General features: G+C 36.3%; 1 protein-coding gene and 1 non-coding gene across 7 annotated transcripts in view; both read right to left on the minus strand.

Annotated features, from left to right (window-relative positions):
* The window catches only part of Ddx50 (DExD-box helicase 50), a 35023-nt gene extending 10958 nt beyond the window's left edge, over positions 1-24065 (minus strand). The window contains exons 1-10 of one of the 6 annotated variants that reach the window (XM_048809797.1): positions 23864-24018; positions 20395-20506; positions 20194-20254; positions 19731-20030; positions 16566-16641; positions 15901-16079; positions 14338-14455; positions 14039-14224; positions 13416-13561; positions 11060-11209 (exon numbers count right to left, since the gene is read on the minus strand). In XM_048809797.1, coding sequence (XP_048665754.1) covers positions 11060-11209; positions 13416-13561; positions 14039-14224; positions 14338-14455; positions 15901-16079; positions 16566-16641; positions 19731-19919 — 1044 coding nt within the window. In that variant the 5' untranslated portion in view covers positions 19920-20030; positions 20194-20254; positions 20395-20506; positions 23864-24018. Of the gene's footprint in view, positions 1-11059; positions 11210-13415; positions 13562-14038; positions 14225-14337; positions 14456-15900; positions 16080-16565; positions 16642-19730; positions 20031-20193; positions 20255-20394; positions 20507-20789; positions 20812-23863 lie in introns of those variants that run through there. The other 5 variants (XM_015500558.2, XM_015500560.2, XM_048809796.1 and 2 more) reach the window with 5 other exon arrangements.
* Positions 5681-5787, minus strand: LOC125618713. The gene has a single exon (XR_007350120.1). It is a non-coding gene; the product is annotated as a U6 spliceosomal RNA (small nuclear RNA).
* Positions 24066-24369: the final 304 nt, after the last annotated feature.

Raw genomic sequence — 24369 nt, forward strand, 5'->3', positions numbered from 1 at the left:
CCTAAGCAACTTAGCAAAACTCTGTCTCAAATTTTTAATAAAGGGCTGGGGATGTGGCTCAGTGGTTGAATGTCACTGGGTTCAATCTCTGGTACCAAAAAAAAAAAGGAAATAATTCATTCCTAACACTCTGTCATTGTTTTTTTGTTTATTTTCTTAGAGTGCTGGGGACTAAACTCAGGTCCTCATTCATGCCAGGCAAGCACTATACCACTGAGCTACATCCCCAGCCAGCAGATTTTTTTTTAAAATACATATACATATTATCCCATGTTATCTACATACACTAACAGATAACACAGTTTTATATTTTTGGGTATTAGGGTTTTTGTTTTTTTTAAGTACTAGAGATTGAACCTAGGGGCACTCTACCACTGAGCTTCAATCCCAGACTTTTTAAGTAACGAATTTCTCTTTTTAAAATCTGAGATAGAGTCTTGCTAAGTTGCCCAGGCTAGGCTCAAACTTGGGGTCCTCCTGCTTCAGCCTCCTGAGTTCTTGGGATTTACAGGCATATACCACTGTGCCTAAACCACGGGCACAGTGTTTCTGTATAAAAAGGAATCATATTTTATATATACTGTTTTGCAACCTACTTAAAAATTTTAATACTATAATATAAACCTTTTTTCAGATCCATAGAGGCAACTTTACTTAATTATTAAAAACTATCTTTAAATACAGTTTTTACATATGGATGTAGTGAGTGGCATTTACTTTAACAATATCCCACTGATGAACATTTGAGTTTTATCCAAATTTTCACCTTTAGAAACGACACTGTAGTGAACAAACTTGACTTATATTTCTGGATACTTCTGTATATGTGTGTTTCAAAAGATTACATGTCTAGAAGTTGAATTTCTGGTTCAAAATTAATGAACATTTGGGGCTAGAAATGTAGCTCAGTGGTAAAGCAGATGCCTAGCATGCACATCTGGGTTCAATCCCCAGAACCATAAAAAAAAAAAAAAAGAACATTGAGGGTCTAGAGATATAGCTCAGAGTTGGTAGAGTTCTTGCCTCACATGCCCAAGGACCTGGGTTCAATCCCCAGGAACCACCCATAAAAAAAGTAAATAAAAATATAATAATAGGGGCTGGGGATGTGGCTCAAGTGGTAGCGCACTCGCCTGGCATGCGTGCGGCCCGGGTTTGATCCTCAGCACCACATACAAACAAAGATGTTGCGTCCGCCGAAAACTAAAAAAAAATAAATATTAAAAAATTCTCTCTCCCTCTCTCTCTCTAAAAAAATAATAATAAGAAGAAGAAGAAGAAGAAGAACATTGAACAGCTTACTAACTACTGACTAATTTTTATAAAAAGAAGTTGTGCCCCCATTAACTTTTTATATACTGCAAGAGTTTATTTCATCATACCCTACCTGCCCATATATTATAAATGATAACCTTTGTTAATCTAATAGGCAAAAATAACTTTCTGCCAGGCAATGGTGGCACACACTTGTAATCCCAGTTACTAAAGAGGCTGAAACAAGAGAATCTTGAGCTCTAGAGCAGCATGGGCAATTAGTGAGTCCTTTTCTCAAAATTTACAAAAGGGTGAGCTAGAGTAAGTACTTTGCCTAGCTTCAATACCAGTACTGCGGGAAAAAAAAAAAAATCCCCAATGCTGTTTTAATTTGTACTTTTGTAATTTATTTATTTATTATTATTTTTTAGTGGAGTCCTGGGGATTGAACCAGAGATGCTTAACCACTAAGCCACATCCCCAGCCCTTTTTATTTTTTGAGACAGAGTCTTGCTAAGTTGCTTAGGTCTTCACAAAGTTGCTGATGCTGATTTTGAACTTGAGATCCTCCCATCTCAGCCTCCCTAGTCACTAGGATTACAGGTGTGCACCACTATTGCACTTCTGTTATTTTTAGCAAAGCTGAACCTATTTAAACTAGGTTGATCTTCCATTTGTTCTCCAAATAATTTTCCTAATACTATGAATAAATTACCTTGTATTCCTTACCACTATTAAAAAGTTCATCTTGCCACTATTAAAAAGTTCATAACAATGATTTAACCCCAACAGTACATGCCTTAGTATCTAAACTTACTGCATAATGAGTGAATTCACTGTGTACCTGCTATGTGCCTGAGATTGTATTAGTTTCTGGAACATTCATAAAGAAATAGTTTAGAACACACAATTTGATAGGTATCTTCAAAACAGTACAATAGCTGGGCACTGTGGTGCATGCTTGTAATCACAGTGACTCAGGAGGCCAAGGCAAGAGGATCATAAGGTCAAAGCCAGCCTTAACAAAAGCGAGGCACTGAACAACTCAGTGAGATCCTATCTCTACATAAAATACAAAATAGGGCTGGGGATGTGGCTCAGTGGTTGAGTGCTGGAGTTCAATCCCCAGTAACAAAACAAACCAAACAAACAAACAAACAAACAAAACACCTAACAGTATGATATGTGCCGCGACAGGTATATATTTACATCATGCTACAGAAATATCTAAGGGGAAATCTGACTATTATTATTTTGGAGGTACTGGGCATTGAACCCAGGGCCTCATACTTGCTAAGTGGGAAACAGGTCTGAAACTGAGACCTGAATGATAAATAAAGAACTAGGAGTTGGGGCTGGAGTTGTAGCTCAGCGGTAGAGCACTTGCCTAGCATGTGTGAGGCAGGGTTTAATTCTCAGCACCACATGTAAATAAGTAAATAAAATAAAGGTCCATCAACAACTAAATAATATTTAAAAAAAAAAAAAGAACTAGGGGTCATGTAAATGAAAGAACAGAAAGCTAGGAAGTTTCAGGTTAGAAATATCATACATAAATAGTATGTCTGGGGAACTACAAATGTTGTAGTACACTACTACTGAAACAGATTAAGAAAGGGTAAGTGATAAGAGATGAGACTGGGAAAGGAATATGAACTTTATCTTAAGGACAAGGTGAAACAATTGAATGATTCTAAAGAAAACTATCACAAACACATTTATAATATAGAAGGAATACTCCAATTAGTGTATCTATACACTATATCACTATATCTATAGACAAAACACATATCTATACACTATATCACTATATCGATAGACAAAACACAAACTGCAAAAATTTAGAAGAGATGTCAGACCCTAGGATAGTGATAATGACCACCTATTCACTCAACAAATATTTAGAGACATACTACATATCAGGCATCAGGATTTAAAAGGTGAACACACAAGGGGACTGAGGATATGGCTTAGCAGTAAAGTGTCCAGTATGTGTGAGTGTGTGAGGCCCTGAGTTCAATCACCAGCACCACTTAAAAAAAAAAAAAAAAAAAGTGAACATGGTAAGACTGCCTGTCTTTATGGTCTTCATACTCCAGTAGTGGAGAAGGACATGGAACAAATAATTAGACACAGAAATAAATTTATCCAGCAAGTGTAAAGAATGAAGCATCAGTCTAAGAATCAAGAAGCACTAATCCAAACCTGACCTAGTTTGGGGCACGGAAGGATTTCCTGAAAAGTGATGCTTTGAACTGAGATGTGAAAGACAAGAGGAACTTGCTAAGTGAGGTGGACTGCAAGTTCAAGAGCCCTGTGGTGACATGAAGTATAACATGTATGAAGAGAGTGCAAAAAATGGGGAGCAAATGTGATAATAAGATGAGGCAAGAAAGGTAAATAGGGTAACTGAATTTGAAAACTATTACTTGACAAAATTGGGAGGATTTGGTATAGAGAATAGAAATGAAGTACAAAGAAAAAAAGACATTCATGATTCCCAGGTTTTGAGTTTCTGCAATGGGAGTAGAAAATAAACTAATAAACCATAGGAAACAGTATGCAAAAATACTCCTTGATAACTGAATTGCAAATGGTGAGGAAGAAAAGTCAGGGGGTAATACATAAGTTTCATTTGGGCTATAGGTAGATATATCATTCAAAGATAGGGAACAATGGAGCCAGTTGAGGGGCTATTGGAGTGTAAAAAAGAATGAATTCATTTTAGGTCATAATGAGTTGGGGATTATGTGGCCAATAGAATAAATATAGGCCTAGTATTGGAGAGACATATCTAACTGAAGAAAGATTTGGGATTATAAGCAAACACACAATGACTAAAGTCATAGGAGTGATTAGATATGTGTATCTATGCATACATACCTATATTTCTATATTTCTACATTTATGGACTGCTTGCTACAAAACTATTGTGCTAAACGTCTCAAATAAATGGTTTCATTGAAACGTTGAAACTGTAAAACAAAACAAAACAAAAGTGATTTTTAATACCACTTCTTTAAAAAAGGAAGCACAGGCACAGAAATACGAAGTAACTTTGCTCAAGCTGCCTAACTAGAAGGTAGTACACTGGGATTTAAAACTTGATCTGACTCTGAAGTCTATGCTATCAGGTTGAATATCCTTAATTAAAAAATCGGAAGTACACCTGGGGGCAGTAGCTCATGCCTGTGATCCCAGCAACTTGGGAGGCTGAGGCAGAAGATCACAAGTTCAAGGGCAGCCTTGCAAACTTATGGAGACAGGAGATCCTGTCTCAAAATAGTTTTCAAAAGGGCTAGGAATGGGATTGGGGCTCAGCAGTAGAGCGCTTGCTTGAGAGGCACTGGATTTGATCCTTAGCACCACATAAAAATAAATAAACAAAATAAAGATATTGTGTCCATATACAACTAAAAAAAAAATTATGGCTAGCAATGTATCTCAGAGGTAAAATACTTGGGTTCAATCCCCAATACCACACAAAAGGAAAAGAAACCTGAAATCCAAAATACTCTGAAATCTAAATTGAGTTTGTTTGTTTTGTAGTACTAGGGATTGAACCCAGGGCTTCAACATGCTGTGCAAGCACTTTACTACTAGGTTACATTCCAGTCCTTTTCAGTTTTTCAATTTTGAGATAGGGTCTTACAGAGCTGCCAAGGCAGTCCTCAAACTTGTCATCCTCCTGCCTTAGTTCCCTGAATAGCTGGGGTTAGAGAGATGCATCAGCACACCTAGCTGAAACATCCCCCACCTTCTTTCTTTTTCATGGTGCTGGGGGCCTTGTGCATGAGAGGCAACAGCTGTACCTCTAAGCTAAACTGCCAGCCCTATGAAATCTAAAAAATTTTAAGCACCAAGATGACCTCCCAAACATTTTGGATAAGGGCTATTTCACCTGTTCCTTGTCACTCCCCACACAACTGAGAGGAACGCCAGTATTGAAAGACAAGGACTGGGAGTGCTGCCCAGTGGTAGAACACTTGGTCTAGCATATATGAGGCCCTGCGTTCTATGCCCAACACAGAAAGGAAGCGGGGGAAAAGGTATGGTATGGGCAAGAACAGAAAAAGATCTCAGAAAAACACAGAAAGATAGCCAGAAGAGGAAAACTCATACGATTATCATGGAATCAATTAAGAAAACTGTTTCAAAAAAGAAAACAGCTATATATATAAGCTACCATACTTTAAATGAGTTGGGCAGTTTTCATAGTCAATTTTTCAAATTCACTTTTTAAAAAACTCAACACAGGTTTTTTTAACTTGATAATCAGCCCTAAAAAGGACATATTACATTCTTGGTATCAGTGATGATTTTCAGATCTCCAACTTTTTTTTTTCCTTTCTTTTTGTAGCACTGGGGATTGAACCCCGGGCACTCTACCACTGAGATACATCCCCAGACTCTTTATTTTTCATTTTCAAATGTGGCACACTTCATGAATTTGCATGTCATCCTTGTGCAGGGGTCATGCTAATCTTCTCTGTATCATTCCAATTTTCGTATATGTGCTACCAAAGTGAGCACTATTTTTTATTTTGAGACAGGGTCTAAATTGCCCAGGGCTGCCTCAAACTTGTGATCCTCTTGCTTTAGTCTTCTAAGAAGCTGGGTTTACAGGTGTGCACTACCACACCGGCAGATTTCCAAACTTTTGTTTCCCAAAAGACTGTATGTATGTAAAAGAGAGAAAGAATTTGTTGAGAATTTACAAGGCATTTTATTGAGAAAACCAAGTAAAACTTGACCTATAGAAAAAAATTAAGTGAGGTTATAATTTAAAAACAGAGAAACTAGGTGCTAGGGGTAGCTCATGCATGTCTAGCATAAGCTAGGCCCCTGGGTTCAAGTCTTAATACCCCAAAATAAGTAAATACATAATAAAAATAAACCATTTAGACTCCCTAGTTTGTCCATAAAACTCAACATTCCTCATAATGAGATGCTGCTACTACTTTCTGCCTAAACAGCAGTCATCATGAAGAAGAAAAATTCCACATTCCAACCACAGAAATTGATTATTGTCACTGGGGGGGTCTTTGTAGCAAGGCAATTCCTCCTTCAGAAGCACTGACTTCTAGGACAGTTACTATTGAAGGTCCTAAAGCAATAACAGGGAATATCATCAACCACCTCAACATTTTCATAATTAAGCATCCATCTGTTTATATCAGATGTTTTAAACATGACAACCAATGCTATATAATTAGTAAAAATAACACTGTAAAAGATGGTAACAGCATAGTATTTCATCAGTTCTCACATAAAAACAAATAATGGGCTGGGGATATAGCTCAGTTGGTAGAGTGCTTGTCTTGTATACACAATGCCCTGGGTTCAAGGTCCCAGCACCACATACATATAATAATAATAATAATAATAATAATAATAATAATAATAATAATAATAGCAGGTGAGGCGCAGTGGTACATGCCTATAATCCCAGTGGTGCAGGAGGCTGAGGCAAGTTCAAAGCCAGCCTCAGCAAAAGCAAGATGCTAACAACTCAATGAAATCCTGTCTCTAAATAAAATACAAAATAGGGCTGGGAATGTGGCTCAGTGGTTGAGTGGCCCTGAGTTCAAATCCCAGTATCACCCTGCTCAAAAAAAAAAAAACCTAGAATAAGAAAATTAAAAATCCACAGAGAACATCTATGACAAAACTAGTTCCAGGCACAGTGACACACGCCTGTAATCCCAGCAGCTCAGGAGACTGAGACAGGAAGACCACGAGTTCAAAGCCAGGCTCAACAAAAGTGAGGCACTAAGCAACTCAGTGAGACCTGTCTCTAATAAAATACAAAATAGGGCTGGGGATGTGGCTCAGTGGTTGAGTGCCCCTGAGTTCAATCCCCAGTACTAAAATAACAAAAACAAAAAAATTAAATGAAAACGCATTCTAGTAATTTTTCAGAATAGGGCAAAACCTGTATGTATGAGGTGGGGCAGGGGATTTCTGTGACCTAAGAAGCAGCATTCTCTGGAAAGCATATTCTCAAGCAAATTGTTACACGTAGCAGGTGACAATGGGAGAGTGCCAAGGCACCAACGGTAAGGTCTGTAGGAGCTACAGCAGCTCTGGTGTTCAGCCATATACAAACACTATAATCAATGCTCCCTTTCCAGAATGAAGGCCCACACCAAGGAGAAAGTATTGGACCTAAAATCCAAACCCAGGAAGACAAGAATAACAAGAGCAAAGAAAAGATCCAGATAAAAGTGAGGAAGAACATAGCTGGAGCTCAGAAAAAGGAAGACTTTTTCTCTTTTTTTGGGGTGGGGGGTGGGCGCCTTAACTAGGGATTGAACTCAGCTACATCCCCAGCCTTATTTAAAGACAAGGTCTGAGTTGCTTAACATCTCAATGTTTCTGAGGCTGGCTTTGAACTTGCAATCCTCCTGCCTCAGCCTCCTGAGCTGCTGGGATTATAGGCATGTGCACCACACCTAGCAAGAGACCTTTTCTTTTTAAACAGCTTTTTTTGAGATATTTGTCCATATTTTTAAACACTATCAAAAACAACAAAAGTTCTAAACCTGCAAATCTAGAAAACTATTCTAACCCATGCTTTCCCATTTAAAGTTCAGAAAGATATATTTCATCTAAAAATGAACAGTAGTAAAGGTCCTAATCAAATCCCATAGAAAGTAATTAGGGATGGATGGGGCTGGGGCTGGGGCTCAGTGGCAGAGCACTTGCCTAGCATGTGTGAAGCCCTGGGTTTGATCCTCAGCACCATATAAAGATAAATAAATAAAGGCATTGTGCCCATCTACAACTAAAAAAAAAAAAAAAAAAAAAATTCAAAAAAAGAAGAAAGTAATTAGGGATGGAGATAGGGGAAGCAGAATAATATTCCCACAGGAGGATTGCAACATCCAGCTTGGCAACTTAACTACACCCTGTCTTAAACCTTAAAAAAATAAATAAAAATTATATATATATATATATAAAAGGAATGTCATATTGACGAATGTTAGCATCACAAAGATAAAAGTTATAATATATATATTAAAACTACATTTTGGGGGTTTTTTTGGTGTGTGTGTGTGTGTGTGTTTGTGTGTGTGACTGAACCCAGAGGCACTTAACAACTGAGCCCTTATTATTTTTTGAGACAGGGTCTCACTAAGTTGCTCAGGGCTTCGCTAATTTGCTAAAGCTGGCTTTGTACTGGAATCCTCCTGCCTCGGCCTTCCCAGACCCTGGGATTATGGGCATATGCCACAGCGCCAACTGATTTTCTTTTTTGAGATGCAGTATGACTATGTTGTTGCCCAGGCTGACTTCAAATTCCTGGTCAAGCAATTCTTCAGCATCAGCCTCCTGAGTAGCTGGCTGAAACCAAAAGAACTGGCTAACGGAGCACACAAAACTACTGATTTTTTTTGTGGGTGGAGTGGGAGTTGAGAAAGGGAGGGTTTACTGGGAATCAAACTCAGGGGCACTTTACCAGTAAGCTATATCCCTAGCCCATTTTATTTTTTTATTTTTGAAACAGGGTCTCATCAAGTTTCTTGGGGCCTCACTAAATTGCTCAGGCTGGCTCTGCACTTTTGATCCTCCTGCTGCCTCAGCCTCTAGAGCCCCTGGGATTATATCCTGTGCCTCTATGCCCAGGGAAAGTGCTGATTTTTTTTAAGGAAAATCACTTTTTAAAAAGTCAGATTGGCAACTGACTTTTTATAGCAATGTATTATTCCAAAAACAATGGAATAACATTTTAAGATACTAAAGAAAAAAAAACTTTTAAAGATATTTATTTTTTAGTTGCTGTTGGATACAATATCCTTAATTAATTAATTTTTAATTAATTTTATGTGGTGCTGAGGATCGAACCCAGGGCCTCACCTGTGCTAGGTGAGCGCTCTATCACTGAGCCACAACCCTAGTCCCAAGAAAAGAAAATTTGAACCAAGAATTTTATGACTAGCCAAAATAACTCTCAAGTATAAAGTCACAAACAAGCTATTATCAACAAGTAATATCATTTTCATAAGACCTTTCTCAGGAATCTACTAAGTACCAAGTTATACACAACAAAAATGACTAGAGAGACATTGACATAAGGAATGTCACATTGATGAATGTTAGCATCACAAAGATAAAAGGAACTAGAAATCATACACCTTCTGCTAGAAGTAAACAACCTATGAAGTATTTTTTGCTCTAATTTTAAAATCAGGTTTCAGAAAGTATAAAAAACAGAGAAACAAGTTAAATAACATCACAGGGAAGCAGTATTCCAGACTGAAACTTGGTTTCATAAACAGCAAAAACTACAAGGAAGAATAGATACAGGAGAAACTAACATACTAAACGTGTAAGAATGTAAGAATCTTATTTGGATCCGGAGTCAAGAAAACAATAAAAGAAGCATTCATAGGGCAGTTGAAAATTTGAACCCAATTGGCATTTGAAAGTATTAATTACTGTTAATTTTGTTAATGATAACAGCATTGTGGGGCTTGTTTTTGTTGTGGTAGTTTTTGTGTATGTGTGCATGAACCCAAGACTTCCCACATGCTAGGCAGGTGCTCTACCACTGAACTATACCCCAAGCCTTTTATTTTGGCTTGGTTTGGTTTGACTTTTTAACTTTTTTTTCACCCACTCCATACTGGAGATTGAAACCAGGGTGGGCTTTGCCACTGAAATACATTCCCATCCCTTTTATTTATTTATTTTTTGAGACAGGATCTTGAACTTTCCATCCTTCCAATTCACTGTGCTAATCCTTTTCTTTAAGAGATATTTACCCAAATATTTATGAATGTAATAATATCTAGAGCTTACATCAAAACAATTTTGGAGAAAGAAATAAGTGAGCAAGCATTCAGATAAAATAAGATAATAAAGCTGGATGATAAACACATACAATTTATTTATTTATTTTTTTTAATGTTTTTTTTTTCTATATTTATTTTTTAGTTCTCGGCGGACACAACATCTTTGTTGGTATGTGGTGCTGAGGATCGAACCCGGGCCGCACGCATGCCAGGAGAGCGCGCTACCGCTTGAGCCACATCCCCAGCCCCAACACATACAATTTATATTAATGTATTCATTCAATAAATATTTGTAATTTGTTCTTATAACACAACTCTAAAACATTATCCATTCTTACCAACAGAAATTAATTTTGTTTCAACCTTTATATTTTCTAGATCACATTTACAAAGCCTTAAAAAATACTCCTAATAACAACTGACACAATTCTCTCCTAACATCATATTGTTAGTTTTAAATATACACAATAAAATTTATTTCTTAAAAAATTTTTGTCCCAGGGGCTGAGATTGTGGCTCAGTGGTAAAGAGCTCACCCGCCATGTGTGAGGCATTGGGTTTGATTCTCAAAACCACATATAAATAAATTTTAAGGTCCATTGACAACTAAAAAAATATTTTAAAAAATTTTCTCCGGACTTAACAAGTTATAAGAGGCTGGATATAACTTTTTTCTAAATTAGTCACAATTCTGAGAATGACTTATCAAGTTTGGTCCAGAGGACAAAATATATTTATATTTGTTTTTGGTACTGGGGGGGTTGAACCCCCCAGGGGCACTTTGGCATTGAGTTACATATCCAGCCATTCTTATTTTAAGACAAGGTCTCAGTAAGTTGCTGAGGGTCTTGCTAAGTGCTGAGACTGGCCTTGAACTTTAAAATCCTCCTGTCTCAGCCTCCCAAGTTGCTGGGATTACAGGCATGCACCACTATCCAACTGACAATATTTTTCCTCAGTTATTCATCTCATCAGCTCAATTAGAAAAAATGTTTTAAAAAACTTACCTGTTTTATATGTGGATTCATTGCCATTTCAGTTACATTCTTCTTGGTCTCACAGAAGATAATAGCCCTCCCTTCTGAACCACTATAGACTTGAAGGACATCTCCAATAACTGCTGGCCTCTGAGACCAATGACACTGAATAGCCAAATGCTTTGAGGAAAGAAAAGGTGAAATATCTATTTTGACAAAATTGTTGGAAAAAAATTATCTTGTATATTTTTTTCTACCTGTTCAAGAACTGGCCTTCCTGGGAGACTGTAAGACAGAGACTCTCCTCAACCCCATTTAAAAACAAACAAATGGCCGTCAATAAGTGAAAGGATACACAAATTTAGTATATTCAAACAAAATACTATATAGCAATTAAAAGGAACCAACTATTAATAACACAAAAATATAGATGAATCTTAAATAATATGCTGAGTGAATGAAGTCCTATAGAGAAAGAGTATATGCAGTATGATTCCATTTATATGAAGTTTTAGAATAGGTAAAACTAATCGATGGTAGAAAAAAAAAAATCAGAAGTGACTGTCTCTGGATTGGGGGGAACTAGGAAGGAGTACGAGGGAACTTTTTGAGATGATGAAAATACCTTTTATTTTGATACTAGGGATTGGACCTTGGGGTACTATACTACTGAGCCACATCCCTCTGTCCTTTTTATTCTTGAGATAGGGTCTTGCTAAATTGTAGAGGCTGGTCTTGAACTTGCAAATCTCCTACCTCAGCCTGCCAAATTGCTGAGATTACTGGTATGTACCACTGCACCTGGCAATATATCTTGATAAATGTTTGGTTTACATACACAAACTCAAAAAAATAGGTTTGTATTACTTATGTATGAATTTGTCAAAACTAAGCAAAGTGTACACTCATTTCATTACACATAAATCTTATCTGAAAAACTATAAATATTATATGGAGGAAGCTCAAAAACATGCTAAGGGAAAGAAGCGAAATATAAAAAGTCACATAATGTATAATTACATTTATATGAAATATTCAGAACAGGCATATCCACAGAGACAGAAAGAAGACTGGTGGTTGCCAGGAACTGGAAAAGAAAACAATGCGGAATTACTATTTAATGGTTATGGGGTTACCTTTGGTGTGAGGAAAATATTTTGGAGCTACATAGAAGTGATGGTTGTACATCATAAATGTACTAGATGACAATAAATTATACATTTAAATATTTATAGTTTTAAATTGAGTACAATGGCACATGCATATAATCCTAGCTATTTGGGAGGCCAAGGCAAGAGGATTAAAAGTTTGAAACAAGCCTGGGTAACAAAGCCAAGGACTGTGTCCCCATCCTTACCCAAAAAGTTTATAGTTTTAGTTATGTAAATTTTACCTTAGTTTTATAAAAATGAAAATATTATGCTCTAGTTAAAGATATGCATGCTAAAATACTTATGGGCAAGTATACTGATTTCTGCAATTTGAAATGAATCAAAAATAGAAGGGAGTTATATGGTGTAGTTCAGTAGTAGAGAGCATGCTTATGAGCATGAAGCTCTGGGTCCAATATCCAGCTCAAGAAAGAAAGAAGAAAATAATCCCTTTTTTTGTTTTCTTAGTATGAAAATTACTATAGGTTTTTAGCTTTTTTTTTTTAATACCCTTACTTATCCTTTAGAAATATAGCTGGGTGTAGTGGCACATGCCTGTAATACCAGCTACTTGGGAGGCTGAAGAGGACTGCAAATTCAAGGCCAGCCTGCACAACTTAGCAAGACCCTATATCAAAATAAAATCCCCAATATTGGGGGAAAAAAGGAAAAAAAAAAGTTCTACTACAGCTCAATTTTAAAAAATCTTTCTGAATTTATTTATTTTTTTGGGGGGCGGTTTTGGGTATGAGATAAAGATCTAACTTTCTTCAGCTAATCTTCAACAAACTATCTCAGCACTATTCTTCTTTTTATTTTATTTTCTTTAGTTGTAGAGGGACACAATACCTTTATTTATTTATATGGTGCTGAGGATTGAACGCAGTGCCCCACACAGGTGAGGCAAACGCTCTACCACTGAGCCACAACCCCATCCCTCAGCACTCTTCCTTTCTATGAATCGTGTTCTCTGTCATATGAATTCTAAATACAGTCTCTATGGCTGCTTGTAGATCTTCTGTTAGAACTTCTTATTCACAAGCTTTTTTCCCCTATTTATTCTATTCTGCTTCTCAGTTTCAGACAATTAAAATACTTATGTATCTTATTAACTAAAGGCAGAAAAGAGAGCTTAGGCCTGAACAGGTCCCCAAAATTTGAGTTTAGCTTTAACAAACTTTCAAAAATAAATACCAACTAAAAGCTAAAATCTATCATGCTGGAAAGCCACTTACTTCCACAGTAGTTGCAGCCTTTTGAGTCATTTTTCCAACAAGGTCAACCTGTTCATATCTGGATTTCATGTATTTTTTTGCAACTTTGTATACCCACTGTGGGCAAGTTGCAGAAAAAAGTAAAGTCTGAGGATTGTCTTCAGAATCTTAAATAAACAAAAAGAATTCAAATGTTTTCTTAATATCCCATGATGTAGCCAACTTTTAAAAATCACCACAGGCTTCAAAGAAATAATGAAAAATTCAAAACTCAGGGAAAGTTTTTAACATATAGACTGCATTGCAACTATTGAAACTTTCACCTTTTAAAACTGGGGACAATAGCAAGAAAATTCAACTCAGAAGAAAAGTGAGAATTTAAGGAAAAACAATGAACAAAGAAATCAGTAAAATGAGTTAGTAAATCTAACTAATGACTATAAAAAATAATACATGAAAGAAGACACAGAAAGCTAAGAAAATAAAGTACGCTATTGTTCTTTTTTTTTCAGGAAGAGAATAGATACTGAATAACTTTAGTTTTGTTAGAATACCAGGGGACAATATATTAAAAAATTAAAAATTCATAAGCTTTTAAGATCAAAGAATAATTGTTAACGTGGTTATTTTGAATTAGGATATACCAGTTTTGTAGGATTCGTGGATAATATCTTCAACTTGTTCAGCAAAACCTAAATCTAACATTTGATCCACTTCATCAAGCACAACATGGCGCAGTTTAGAAAGATCCAAACGGCCGCTCTGCAAATGGTCTTTGATACGACCAGGAGTCCCAACCAAGATGTCAATACCATTTCGAATATGATTAACTGTGAGAGGAGAAAAATGCCAGTAATATGTAAAAATCAAATATATGCCTTCACATTATTCCTTTACATTTAGCAAATGCATCTTTGCACTATTATCATGCACAGGTACTCACTTTGGCTTTGATATGATGTTCCACCATAAAAACATGCCACACTGAGTTTCCTAGTTATATCTTTAAAGTCTTTGGCTACTTGATTTGCCAGTTCCCTTGTTGGAGCCAAAACAAGTACCTGGGTGAGAGATTTAAAAAACAAAAGATACTTTTGTAAAGACATGTAAATGCAACCTAGAAGACCCCACCCTTTTTAAAGTAGGAATCTCAACATTAAAGTCATTAGTATATTATAGACAGAGTACCTAGCATACATGAGGCCTTGAGTTCCATTCCCTAGCACTAGCCTTAAAAAAAAAAAAAGATGACACAAACAGCATAAGACCAATCACAATTTATTATACTCTACTTTGTCAAGTCTCCTCAAAAGTCACTTTGTCAGAGATGTTCTTAAGCCTCTTATATATAATCTTGGCCCTCTTTTTACCACTTACACCACCTAAGGCACTTATGCTTTACTTAATTAGTGATTGTAATCACATTATTCCTTTATAGTAACCACTTTTAGTTACATACATATTCAAACTATAATGCTGATTTTTTTTCTTCTCCACTTTCATGAACCTTAAAGTACACACAGGTTCTGTTTCTTTAGTTGTTTTATTTTTATTCATTTGTTTTTATGTGGTGCTGAGAATTGAACCTAGTGACCCACACATGCTAGGCAAGCATTCTGCCATTAAGCCACAACCCTAGCCCTACACACAGGTTCTTAAAAGGTCAAACCGCAGGCTAAAATTTTATTAGTTGATTTTACTATTCATAAATTAAGACAGATCTTTAGCACCCGCATAATAAAGAAACTTTTTTGCCTTTCTGGAATGGGATTGAACTCAAGGTCCCACACATGCTAGCCAAGCACTCTATCACTGAATTATATCCCTGATCCTTTTATAATTTTGAGATAGGGTCTTGATAAGTTGTGGCCTCAAACTTGAGATTCTCTTGCCTCGGCTTCCCAAGAGCTGAGATTACAGGCAAGTGCCACCACATGGACTAGCAGTTCCATTCCTATAATAGTCTTCACAAAAAGTCAACCAGTAAAATAAATGATATTGAATAGTTATTGGATGACCAAATAAATGGAATACCTCTTAGAAAATTCATTGTTTGAAAGCAAAAAGTCAGGACTGAAAAAACAGATAAACAAGTCACTAAATACACTATGTATAAGTACTCTTAAAGTAAGATTTTAAGCTCCATAATACACAAAGTTATCAAAGACATCTATGAATCCATATACATTACATTCACATGCAATAATGATTTCATTTTAGCTTTGCTTGAATTTTCTTTATTTGAAAATGAACAAGTTTTTGCTTTAAAACCCAAATTTCTACTTTTGCCACAGGTCTTAATTTTCTCTGAAAGGTACTTGTATTTAAGACTAATACGCTCTTTCAGGACTGGGGATGTAGCTCAGCAGAAGAGTGTGAGCTTAGTACGCATGAGGTCTGGGGTTAAATCTCTAATAACAGGAGCAAAAAAAAAAAGACAACTATAATCTCTCTGTCCATTTTCAATAAGTAATGTTTAGAGCTTTTCCTCTCTTACAACCATTACCTTTGGTGAGCGGCTTTTTTTAATTGTTTCTTGATTTCTTTGGAGCCTTTCAATCAAGGGTATGGCAAAAGAGAATGTCTTTCCTGTTCCTGTCCGAGCTTGTGCAATTAAATCTTTTCCTTCATATACAGGGCCAAAGGTCTTAACTTGAATAGGAAAGAGATATGTTACCCCTCGACCTGTAAAATGAGATTTCCAAAATATTTCTTTAAGACTAGTATTAGGAAAAAGATATATTCATTTGAAAACAACAATCCTGCTTTCTCCATGTCTGCCTAAAGATACACAACCAAGTACCATTTACAGTTATTCCTACCCTAAACAGAAATTATAACAAAATTAGTCTGAACTTCTGACAAATACATATAACAATTAAAATTAAAAACAGATCACAACAACTACAAGATTGGGATGACAATTAGAATAATATATACTCCATGTTTCTATAAAGAGATCAAAATATACTCTACTGTCATAAAAAGAACAAGTTAAAAAAAGATACTGATCAAAAAAAAAACTATATCAATACTGAAAAGGATGAAGTAAACTACAATTTAAAAAGAGCTATTTCTTTTTTATATTCTCTATTTGGTTAAAAAAGGCACAAGAGTTTTATAAAATATAGTCATAGATTCCAGCTGCATATCCATTAAAATTCATAGTACCTTTCAGAAGCTTTATAGTTTCTTCGGAAATAGAGAAATTGGAGAAGGCTCCTTCTTTCTGTTCTCGTGTTAGCGTCTGTCAAAAGGAAATAAAAGTTCTAAATAATATAGTTTTTTAAAAATAATATAGTTTTTGTTCAACTTTTACTTATTTACCATTTTACTAAACAAGCTACCTAATCAACTTCAGTTAGTACTTGCAAAAACCTATACAGATTAACTTAAAAATTAGGAGGGGAGGCTGTGGCTGTAGCTCAGTGGTAAAGTGTTTGCCTAGCATGTTGTGAGGCACTTGGTTCAATTCTCAGCACCACATAAAATAAATAAAGTCATTAAAAAAAAAATAGTAGATTCTTTTCATTTCAAAAGTATCCCTTTAGATGGCAAGCTTACTTAATCCATTTTCCTAGTAAAACATCTTAAAATGTTTAATTCAACCCATAAAGTTCCCTTTAGAAATGTCTACTACATAAATCAAAATATTTTTCCATTTGATAACATATTACAAGTTACTTAATAATCTAAATCATACTTATAGATAATATTAACTATGAAAATTAATACAAGTCTATATACTAAGATAAAAGAAGAAATTACACAATGAGAAATTAAAACTTTTTCCAAAAATAGTTAATTTGTTCTATGGCTTTAAAAAGTACTTTTTCCGAGCTGGGGTTGTGGCTCAGTGGTAGAGTGCTCACTTAGCACCTGTGAGGCTCTGGGTTCAATCCTCAGCACCACATAAAAATAAATAAATAAAATAAAGATACTGTGTCCAACTACAATTTAAAAAAAAAAAAAAAAGGACTTTTTCCCCCTAGGTCATTAATTCAAGGAAAAGTTCTATAAGCTTAAGAATTTCTTTAACATGAATATAGATGAGCAAAACATTATCATTTAACATCTATCAAAAACTCTGTGTACCAATGTGTATACAGAACAAAGACCCAGTAAACTTGATAATTTTTATGTTTAAAGAAAGTAGTTACAGAACCACTCACAATAGCAGTTTTCAAATTAAGAACCAGATAAAAGACAATATCAAATTCAAATTGTGGGCCATTTACATAAACAACAATACTGTTCTCTTTTAAGATTAAAAGAAAAATTTTAAAAGTTACGTATTTTCATTTTAGAAATTTCAGAAAGCACAAACATACATTTTTAAATTACCGATAATCCAGTCAGTTAAAACTACATTTAAAACACACTCCAATCTTCAGTCTATGCACACTAAGTTTTAAAAATAAAAGATCATACTTTATACAGTGTTTTAAAATCTGCTTTTTATCTTTTTAACAAAAAGAACTATCTTTCTAAAATTCTTATATACCTTTTGGGATAGCTGCATTCTATTCTGTAAACATAGCATATTTTATTAAATCAATTGCCTACTACCAGACACTACTAGACATATAGAATATTTAAAACTTTCCCCAATATCTATAATATCCCGGTGATAAGAGTACTTATTCATACAGCTATGGACACCTCATAATTACCTCCTTAGGATAAATTCCTAAAAGCAGAACTCCTGAAATCTATGATCTAAAACAGAAACAATAGACAATTAAGCCTATTATAATACAGAGAATGATTTCAAGCAAAACCCCAATAGAGCCAGAAACAGTGGTGCACACCTGTAATTCCAGCAACTCAGGAGGCTAAGGCATGAAGATTGCAAGTTCAAAGCCACCCTCACCAATTTAGCAGGGATCTATGCAACATAGCAATACTCTGCCTCAAAATAAAAAATACAAAGGGCTGGGGATGTGGCTCAGTGATTAAGTGCTCCTGGGTTCAATGCCCCATACCCCCAAAAAAAATAGGGCTATGGTTGTAGCTCAATAGTAGAGCGCTTGCCTAGCACATGTGAGGCACTGGGTTTGATCCTCAGCACTATATAAAAACAAATGAAATAAAGGTATTGTGTCCATCTGCAACTAAAACAAACAAAGAAACAAAAACCCCAATACAACAAAAAGCAATCTGTTCATTCCACTACTACCAATATAGATTTAATAGAGCCTTACTAAATTAACATACATGCTTCTGGACAAATAGCAAATACACAAAATAAAACACCATATAGGGGCTGGGGCTGGGGCTGAGCGGCAGAGCGCTTGCCTCGCAAGTGTGAGGCCCTGGGTTCGATCTTCAGCACCACATAAAAATAAGTAAATTAAAATAAAGGTATTATGTCCAACTACAACTAAAAAATAAATATTAAAAAAAAAAAAAACCCACCATATAGTAAAAACAAGGAGTCAACATCTTTTTCCCAAAATACCTGAGGATTCTAGGTTAAGTTAAGCTCAGTGCATACCCCTGCATTTGATCTCCACAACAGGGATTTTTAAAAAATTATTATTTAAATTAAATTACCAGCTATTATCAAATTTAAAAATTATTATCAAAAAGCAAGAATATCAACATTGTTTCTTTCTGAAGACCTAAATAATTTCTTGACAATTTATAACACCTAGATCAGCTTTTGAACTCCTAGTGGAAAACTGTGAGACACTTTTTAACAAATTCTGCCCAAGAAAATAACTGCTTTAACAGGTACTGATAAGAGCAGGAGGTTCAGGAATGCAAATTCTATACTTAAGCATGTTTATTACACTTCCTCAAAATGTAATAGCCAGAAGAACAGATTTCTTCAGATCATTTTCATGTTTAATTCTAGTTTTAAAAATGCAAATGACTTTAACAGAAAGTTACAGTAAGACATAAAGATCATCTAAAGTTGCTACTGTTTCAAAAGCAGAAAAAAGAAGGCAAAATACACAAAGTCAAAAGGCCTTCTGTACCTTGTTTCAGGAAGTCAAAAGTCAATGCCCCAGTACTGGCAGGGACTGAAAGAACCATAAGAAATAAGTACGTGACTATCAATAATTTGGAAAAACTGTTTAGGAACCCAAATGTACAGAAAAAGTGTAAGTTTGAGCATTCCTCTACTTTCACCCACAAAAAATGACAATACAATAAAAGAAACAAGGGCCAAAGGAAAAAAGGTTCAGATTTCAGCTGTATAGATCTCTCATTTGGATTAGAGTCTGTACTAAGCAAGAAACATAGAATCAATTCTTCTTAATTTACAACATCACATTTGTCTGTATTTCAAGGATAATGTCAAATGCAAAATTAAAAAAGTATCCATACCTCCTCTAGTTTATTATCACTTGATTTATGAGTAGAACTTTCTAAGGATGATACTCGCTTTGATTTTTTTTCATATTCATCAATATCTCCATTTGGTAGATCTTTCCTCCTTGACTTATGAGATGTAGAAAATTCATCTGAAAGTCTATTAAATCCTTCTTCAGTGTCTCCATTTAACTTCTCTTTCATTTTAGCTTTTTTGGGCTTGGGAGCATCATCCAGGTCATCTGTGACACCATTTTCTCTTGTTTCTGTTTTCTCATCTGAGTCATGATGGTGCCTGGACTTCCTCCTATCACTCTGTAGACCAAGAAACAATGACAAAAAGGTCACAGGTGTCCTCTTAGGATTCTAGAGAAGTTACAGCATGACTTCCCAACCACTTAAGTTCAGCCAATAGTTATATTGAAAACCTACATGATAGAAATCCAGACTGTTTAGTAATTCAAGCTCTAAGCCTTACCTATGACTATAATTGTCATTCCAACTCCTGCATTCTCAAGAATTCAGTCTCTATTCCATCTCTAATCACAACATAAAATTTTAGCAAAATTAAAATAGCTCCTTCAGAACCAAATGACAATCTCAAAATTATAAATTAAAATACAAAAAAAACTTCTAACATCTCTAAGAGCAAAAAAATTAATATTTATTGAGTACCTACCCAGCACTGTGTAATGTGTTTTCGGCTTATCTTGTTTAAATCTTCATAACAACCCTATGAGGGAAGTACAGATCCATAATCCCTTATCCGAAATTCCGATATCCATAAAGCTCTGAAAACCGAAAGTGTTTTTGTAACTTATTTGGAGTCAAAACCTTACCTGCTCTGAACTCATTTGATGGCAATATTTGAATAGAACTAATGTGAGACTATTTATAGTTTTTATTTATCCCATCATTTGCAATTATTCATATTTAATATTAAGGTGTCTGATTACATGCTACAGGCCCCACACCCTGCTGGGGTGTTCTCCTTCTATAGATCCCTAGAATTCTGAATTCTAAAACACATCTAGTTCCAGGGATTTAGGATAAGGGATAGTGAACCTGTATTACCTTTGTCATTTTACAGATGAGGAAACAGAAGTCTTAGAGGTTAAGTTCTTGCCAAAGATCCACATGTGGGATTTCCTGTAGGTGGAAGTGCCAGAAATTGAATCTAGCCCTGACTTGGAAAACCTATGCTCTTTTCACATCATGCTTCCTTCCTAACTTTAATAATTAACAGGTCAAAGAAAAACAAAGCTTCATGTTGATATAAAATTCCAATTGCTATATTTCCATGGAAGAACAATAACCCAGGAAGTTTAAAAAAAAAAATCTAGATAACAGAATGTAAGAAAAGAACAAAACGAAAAGGCACAATTCTGCACCTTCAATTTTTTGTTTATATGTTTTTGTGTACCGGGAATTGAATCCAGGGGAGCTCAACAGTTAGCGACATCCCCAGTCCTTTTAATTTTTTTGAGACAGAGTCTTGGTAAATTGCTGACTGAACTTGCAATCCTCCTGCCTCAGCCTGCAGAGCCACTAGAATGATAGGCATGTGCCACCATGCCCAGCTTGCACCTTCAGTTTTAAAACGCCAAACTGGTGGGGCTGGGGTTGCAGATCAGTGGTAGAGTGCTCGCCTACCATGTTAAGGCAACGGGTTTGATTCTTAGCACCACATATAAATAAATAAATAAAACAAAGGTCCATCAACAACTAAAAAAAATTTTTTTTCAAAAAGTCAAACTGGTGGCAAGTGTTTTAATATTTGCAGACCACAAGAAATGATTTAGAAATTTAGGACTTCTCCAGAATTACTTGGTCAGATATTCAAAATAAATTAGATGGTAGAGATGAGTGACAACAAAAACACCAGCACGAAAAACTTATACAATTTTTAGAGTGCTTTACCATACAATTTTTCTTATCCATAAAAATGTGAAAATGTTTTGCAGTTACATCATTTGCTCTTTGGTTAATTGCAGTAACTCACATCTCACCATATCGTTAAGTTCTACTGAAAAACAAAATTATTTATAGAGTCAGCTCTGGAGTTTGAATTGCTCCTGGACCCTTCATTGCAGGGAGATGATGGAACAAGGCAAAGTGAGACCTCTAAGTCTAAACCCAGCAACATCCCAAGGTGAATACATTATTTCATATTGGACCAAAACTCTATGATAATTTTGATTCCCTTGGTTTCCATTATATTCTATAGGGATTTTTTTTTTGGGGGGGGGGGGATACCTGGGATTGAACCCAGGGACACTTAATCACTGAGCCACATCCCCAGCCCTAAGTTGTTGAGGCTGGTTTTGAACTTGTGATCCTCCTGCCTCACCCTTGTGAGTTGATATGATGTATGCCCTTCTTATTCTCTTACTTTTGTCACATCTTCTGGTTCTTCTCCCACTTCTATGGATACACCTTAAATCTCTGTTGTCCATGTACACTTCTATGCCATTTTCATGACTTTCAACACACACTTCCTTACTCTTCCTTGCCTGTATTCCAGTTTTAAGAACCTATAACTCATCTTCATATCTCAATGTAATCCAAACCAAGGTTATCTTCATCTCAACACCAAAACTAGCCTAATGCTCTATTAGTTGGTATTCCAATTCATTTTCAAATCTCTAGTTTATCTTCATAAAGTGCAATTAACAAGTATTTCTGGAGAACTTACAATGTGAAAGTCACCAACATACAAGAATATAATTAAATATTAGACAAAAATATGGCTATTTTCCTCAAGAATTTTTGGGAAATATTTTAAAAAGATACAGAGAGGAAAAATGAATTTCACAAGGAAGTGTACAATAAATGCCTCTTGCATGATAAAGACAGTATTGGAACAAGACTTCAAAAGGAAATGAAATTACTGGGGTGGTTAGAAAAGATATAAATTAAACTTCAACAGAGCATCTGGATGCAAAAGGGAAAAGAAGTTTCAACAGGAGCCGAAATTAAAATAACTGGGGATTCCATTTTAGTGGATTCTAGGTACCTATAGCAGTCAATTCATAGACACAGAAAGCAGAATAATGGTTGCTAGAGCTGGGAAGAGAAAAGAATGAGGAGTTAGTGTTTAAAGGACAGAGCCTCAGTTTGAGAAGATGAAAAAAGTTGTGGAGATGGATGGTGGTGATGGCTGAAAAACAATATAAGGGTATTTAATGCCACTAGAACTACACTGAAAAATGGCTAAAATGTAAATTTTCAGTTTTGTATATTTCCCCAGAATAAAAGAAAAACTGGTTGCTTGGAATGGCAAGTTGACCTTAACGACAAGTTGGAGAGGTATTTCTGCTTTCCTGAACTACTTCATCCAACGTTAGACTTTGAAAACTGCTACCTTATCCTCCTCAGCTTTGCTTTCTCCAGGTTAAACGTCTCCAGTACCTGTGCATTTTTCAGCACCTTGCAATCCTCTATTGTTTCAAGAGTTTTCTTTTTTGGATGGGAGGGGGGGTCTCTTATAACCCAAGGGGAAAAACCATTTCTCATACTTAATTAGTTTAAACTCCATGGTACTCAGCAGAGTCTGGTGCAAATTAGGCTCAATAGATACCTGTGGATTGAATGAAAATACTCATAGTAAGGGTTATTAATAATAAAACCAACACGATCTCCACCACAGCCCAATCCTAGAAACTCTGGATGTTACACTATTTCTCAAATCCTCTATAAACTAGTTAAACCTAAGATCACTTTCCCCAAAATTCTTGCACAACAGAACAGGGTGACAAAGAGGCAGAACATATTCAAGACAATCATTTTTTCTTAATCATCTTCTAAGACAGTCCAGAAGAACCAAATGACAGGCTTCCCTGCTTTAGGAAGAAAAGAGATTCTGCGGTGACGGGAGCTTGAGTCTACCCATCTCTTGGGAGAATTCAGACGCCAGTGGGAAGAGCTGAAGAGCCACTGGAGGCCGGGCCAAAGCCCAGGGCCGTCCTCCTCCAAGTAGGGAGTGTGACCTGGGAATGATCCCCGAGCGACCTCAGAAGGCCTACGCGGATTGAGCGGAGGCCCTCGGATGCTGGGACTGGGTCCTGACAGGCCATGATCAGGGACAATTCCCCTCCCCACCCAAACCGGCGCAGCCCATAAGGAGGCGCGGCCCATCCTCAGCGCACCTTTTGCTTTTCCTTCCTCTGGCTCTCGGATTCTTCCAAGGGTGCTTCCAACTCCATAATATCCCCCCAGAGGAGTTTCCCCGGCATTACTGGCCGCCGCCACCTCTCTCGGGGCACAGTGGCCACTACCACCTACGGGCAGCAACAGCGTGAAAGGAAGCGGGGGTAGGGCGGCCGCCCGGCCACGGCCGTGCGTCACTTCCGGGACACGCACCGCACGGCGGGGGAGGAAATCATCCCGGATAGTTTAAACTCTTCAATCCGCTCCAAGCTCTCACCCAATGTGTTGAGAGCCACAGCCAAAGGGGCCCCAGCAAACTTCCAGCTGCCAGCAAACTTCACAGCGGCCCCAGCAACATCTAGCTGATTGGCTCCTCGGCCCCAGCAACATCTAGCTGATTGGCTCCTCTGCGGTGATGCTCATTGGACTGTTTCCCTGCCCTTTCAGACCACGGAGCTGCTCATTGGGGGACTTTTTTTGGCTCTGCCCACGTTACCCAGCCAAT

The sequence above is a fragment of the Marmota marmota genome, unplaced genomic scaffold, assembly GCF_001458135.2.
Source record: "Marmota marmota marmota unplaced genomic scaffold, marMar, whole genome shotgun sequence".
NCBI lineage: Eukaryota > Metazoa > Chordata > Mammalia > Rodentia > Sciuridae > Marmota > Marmota marmota.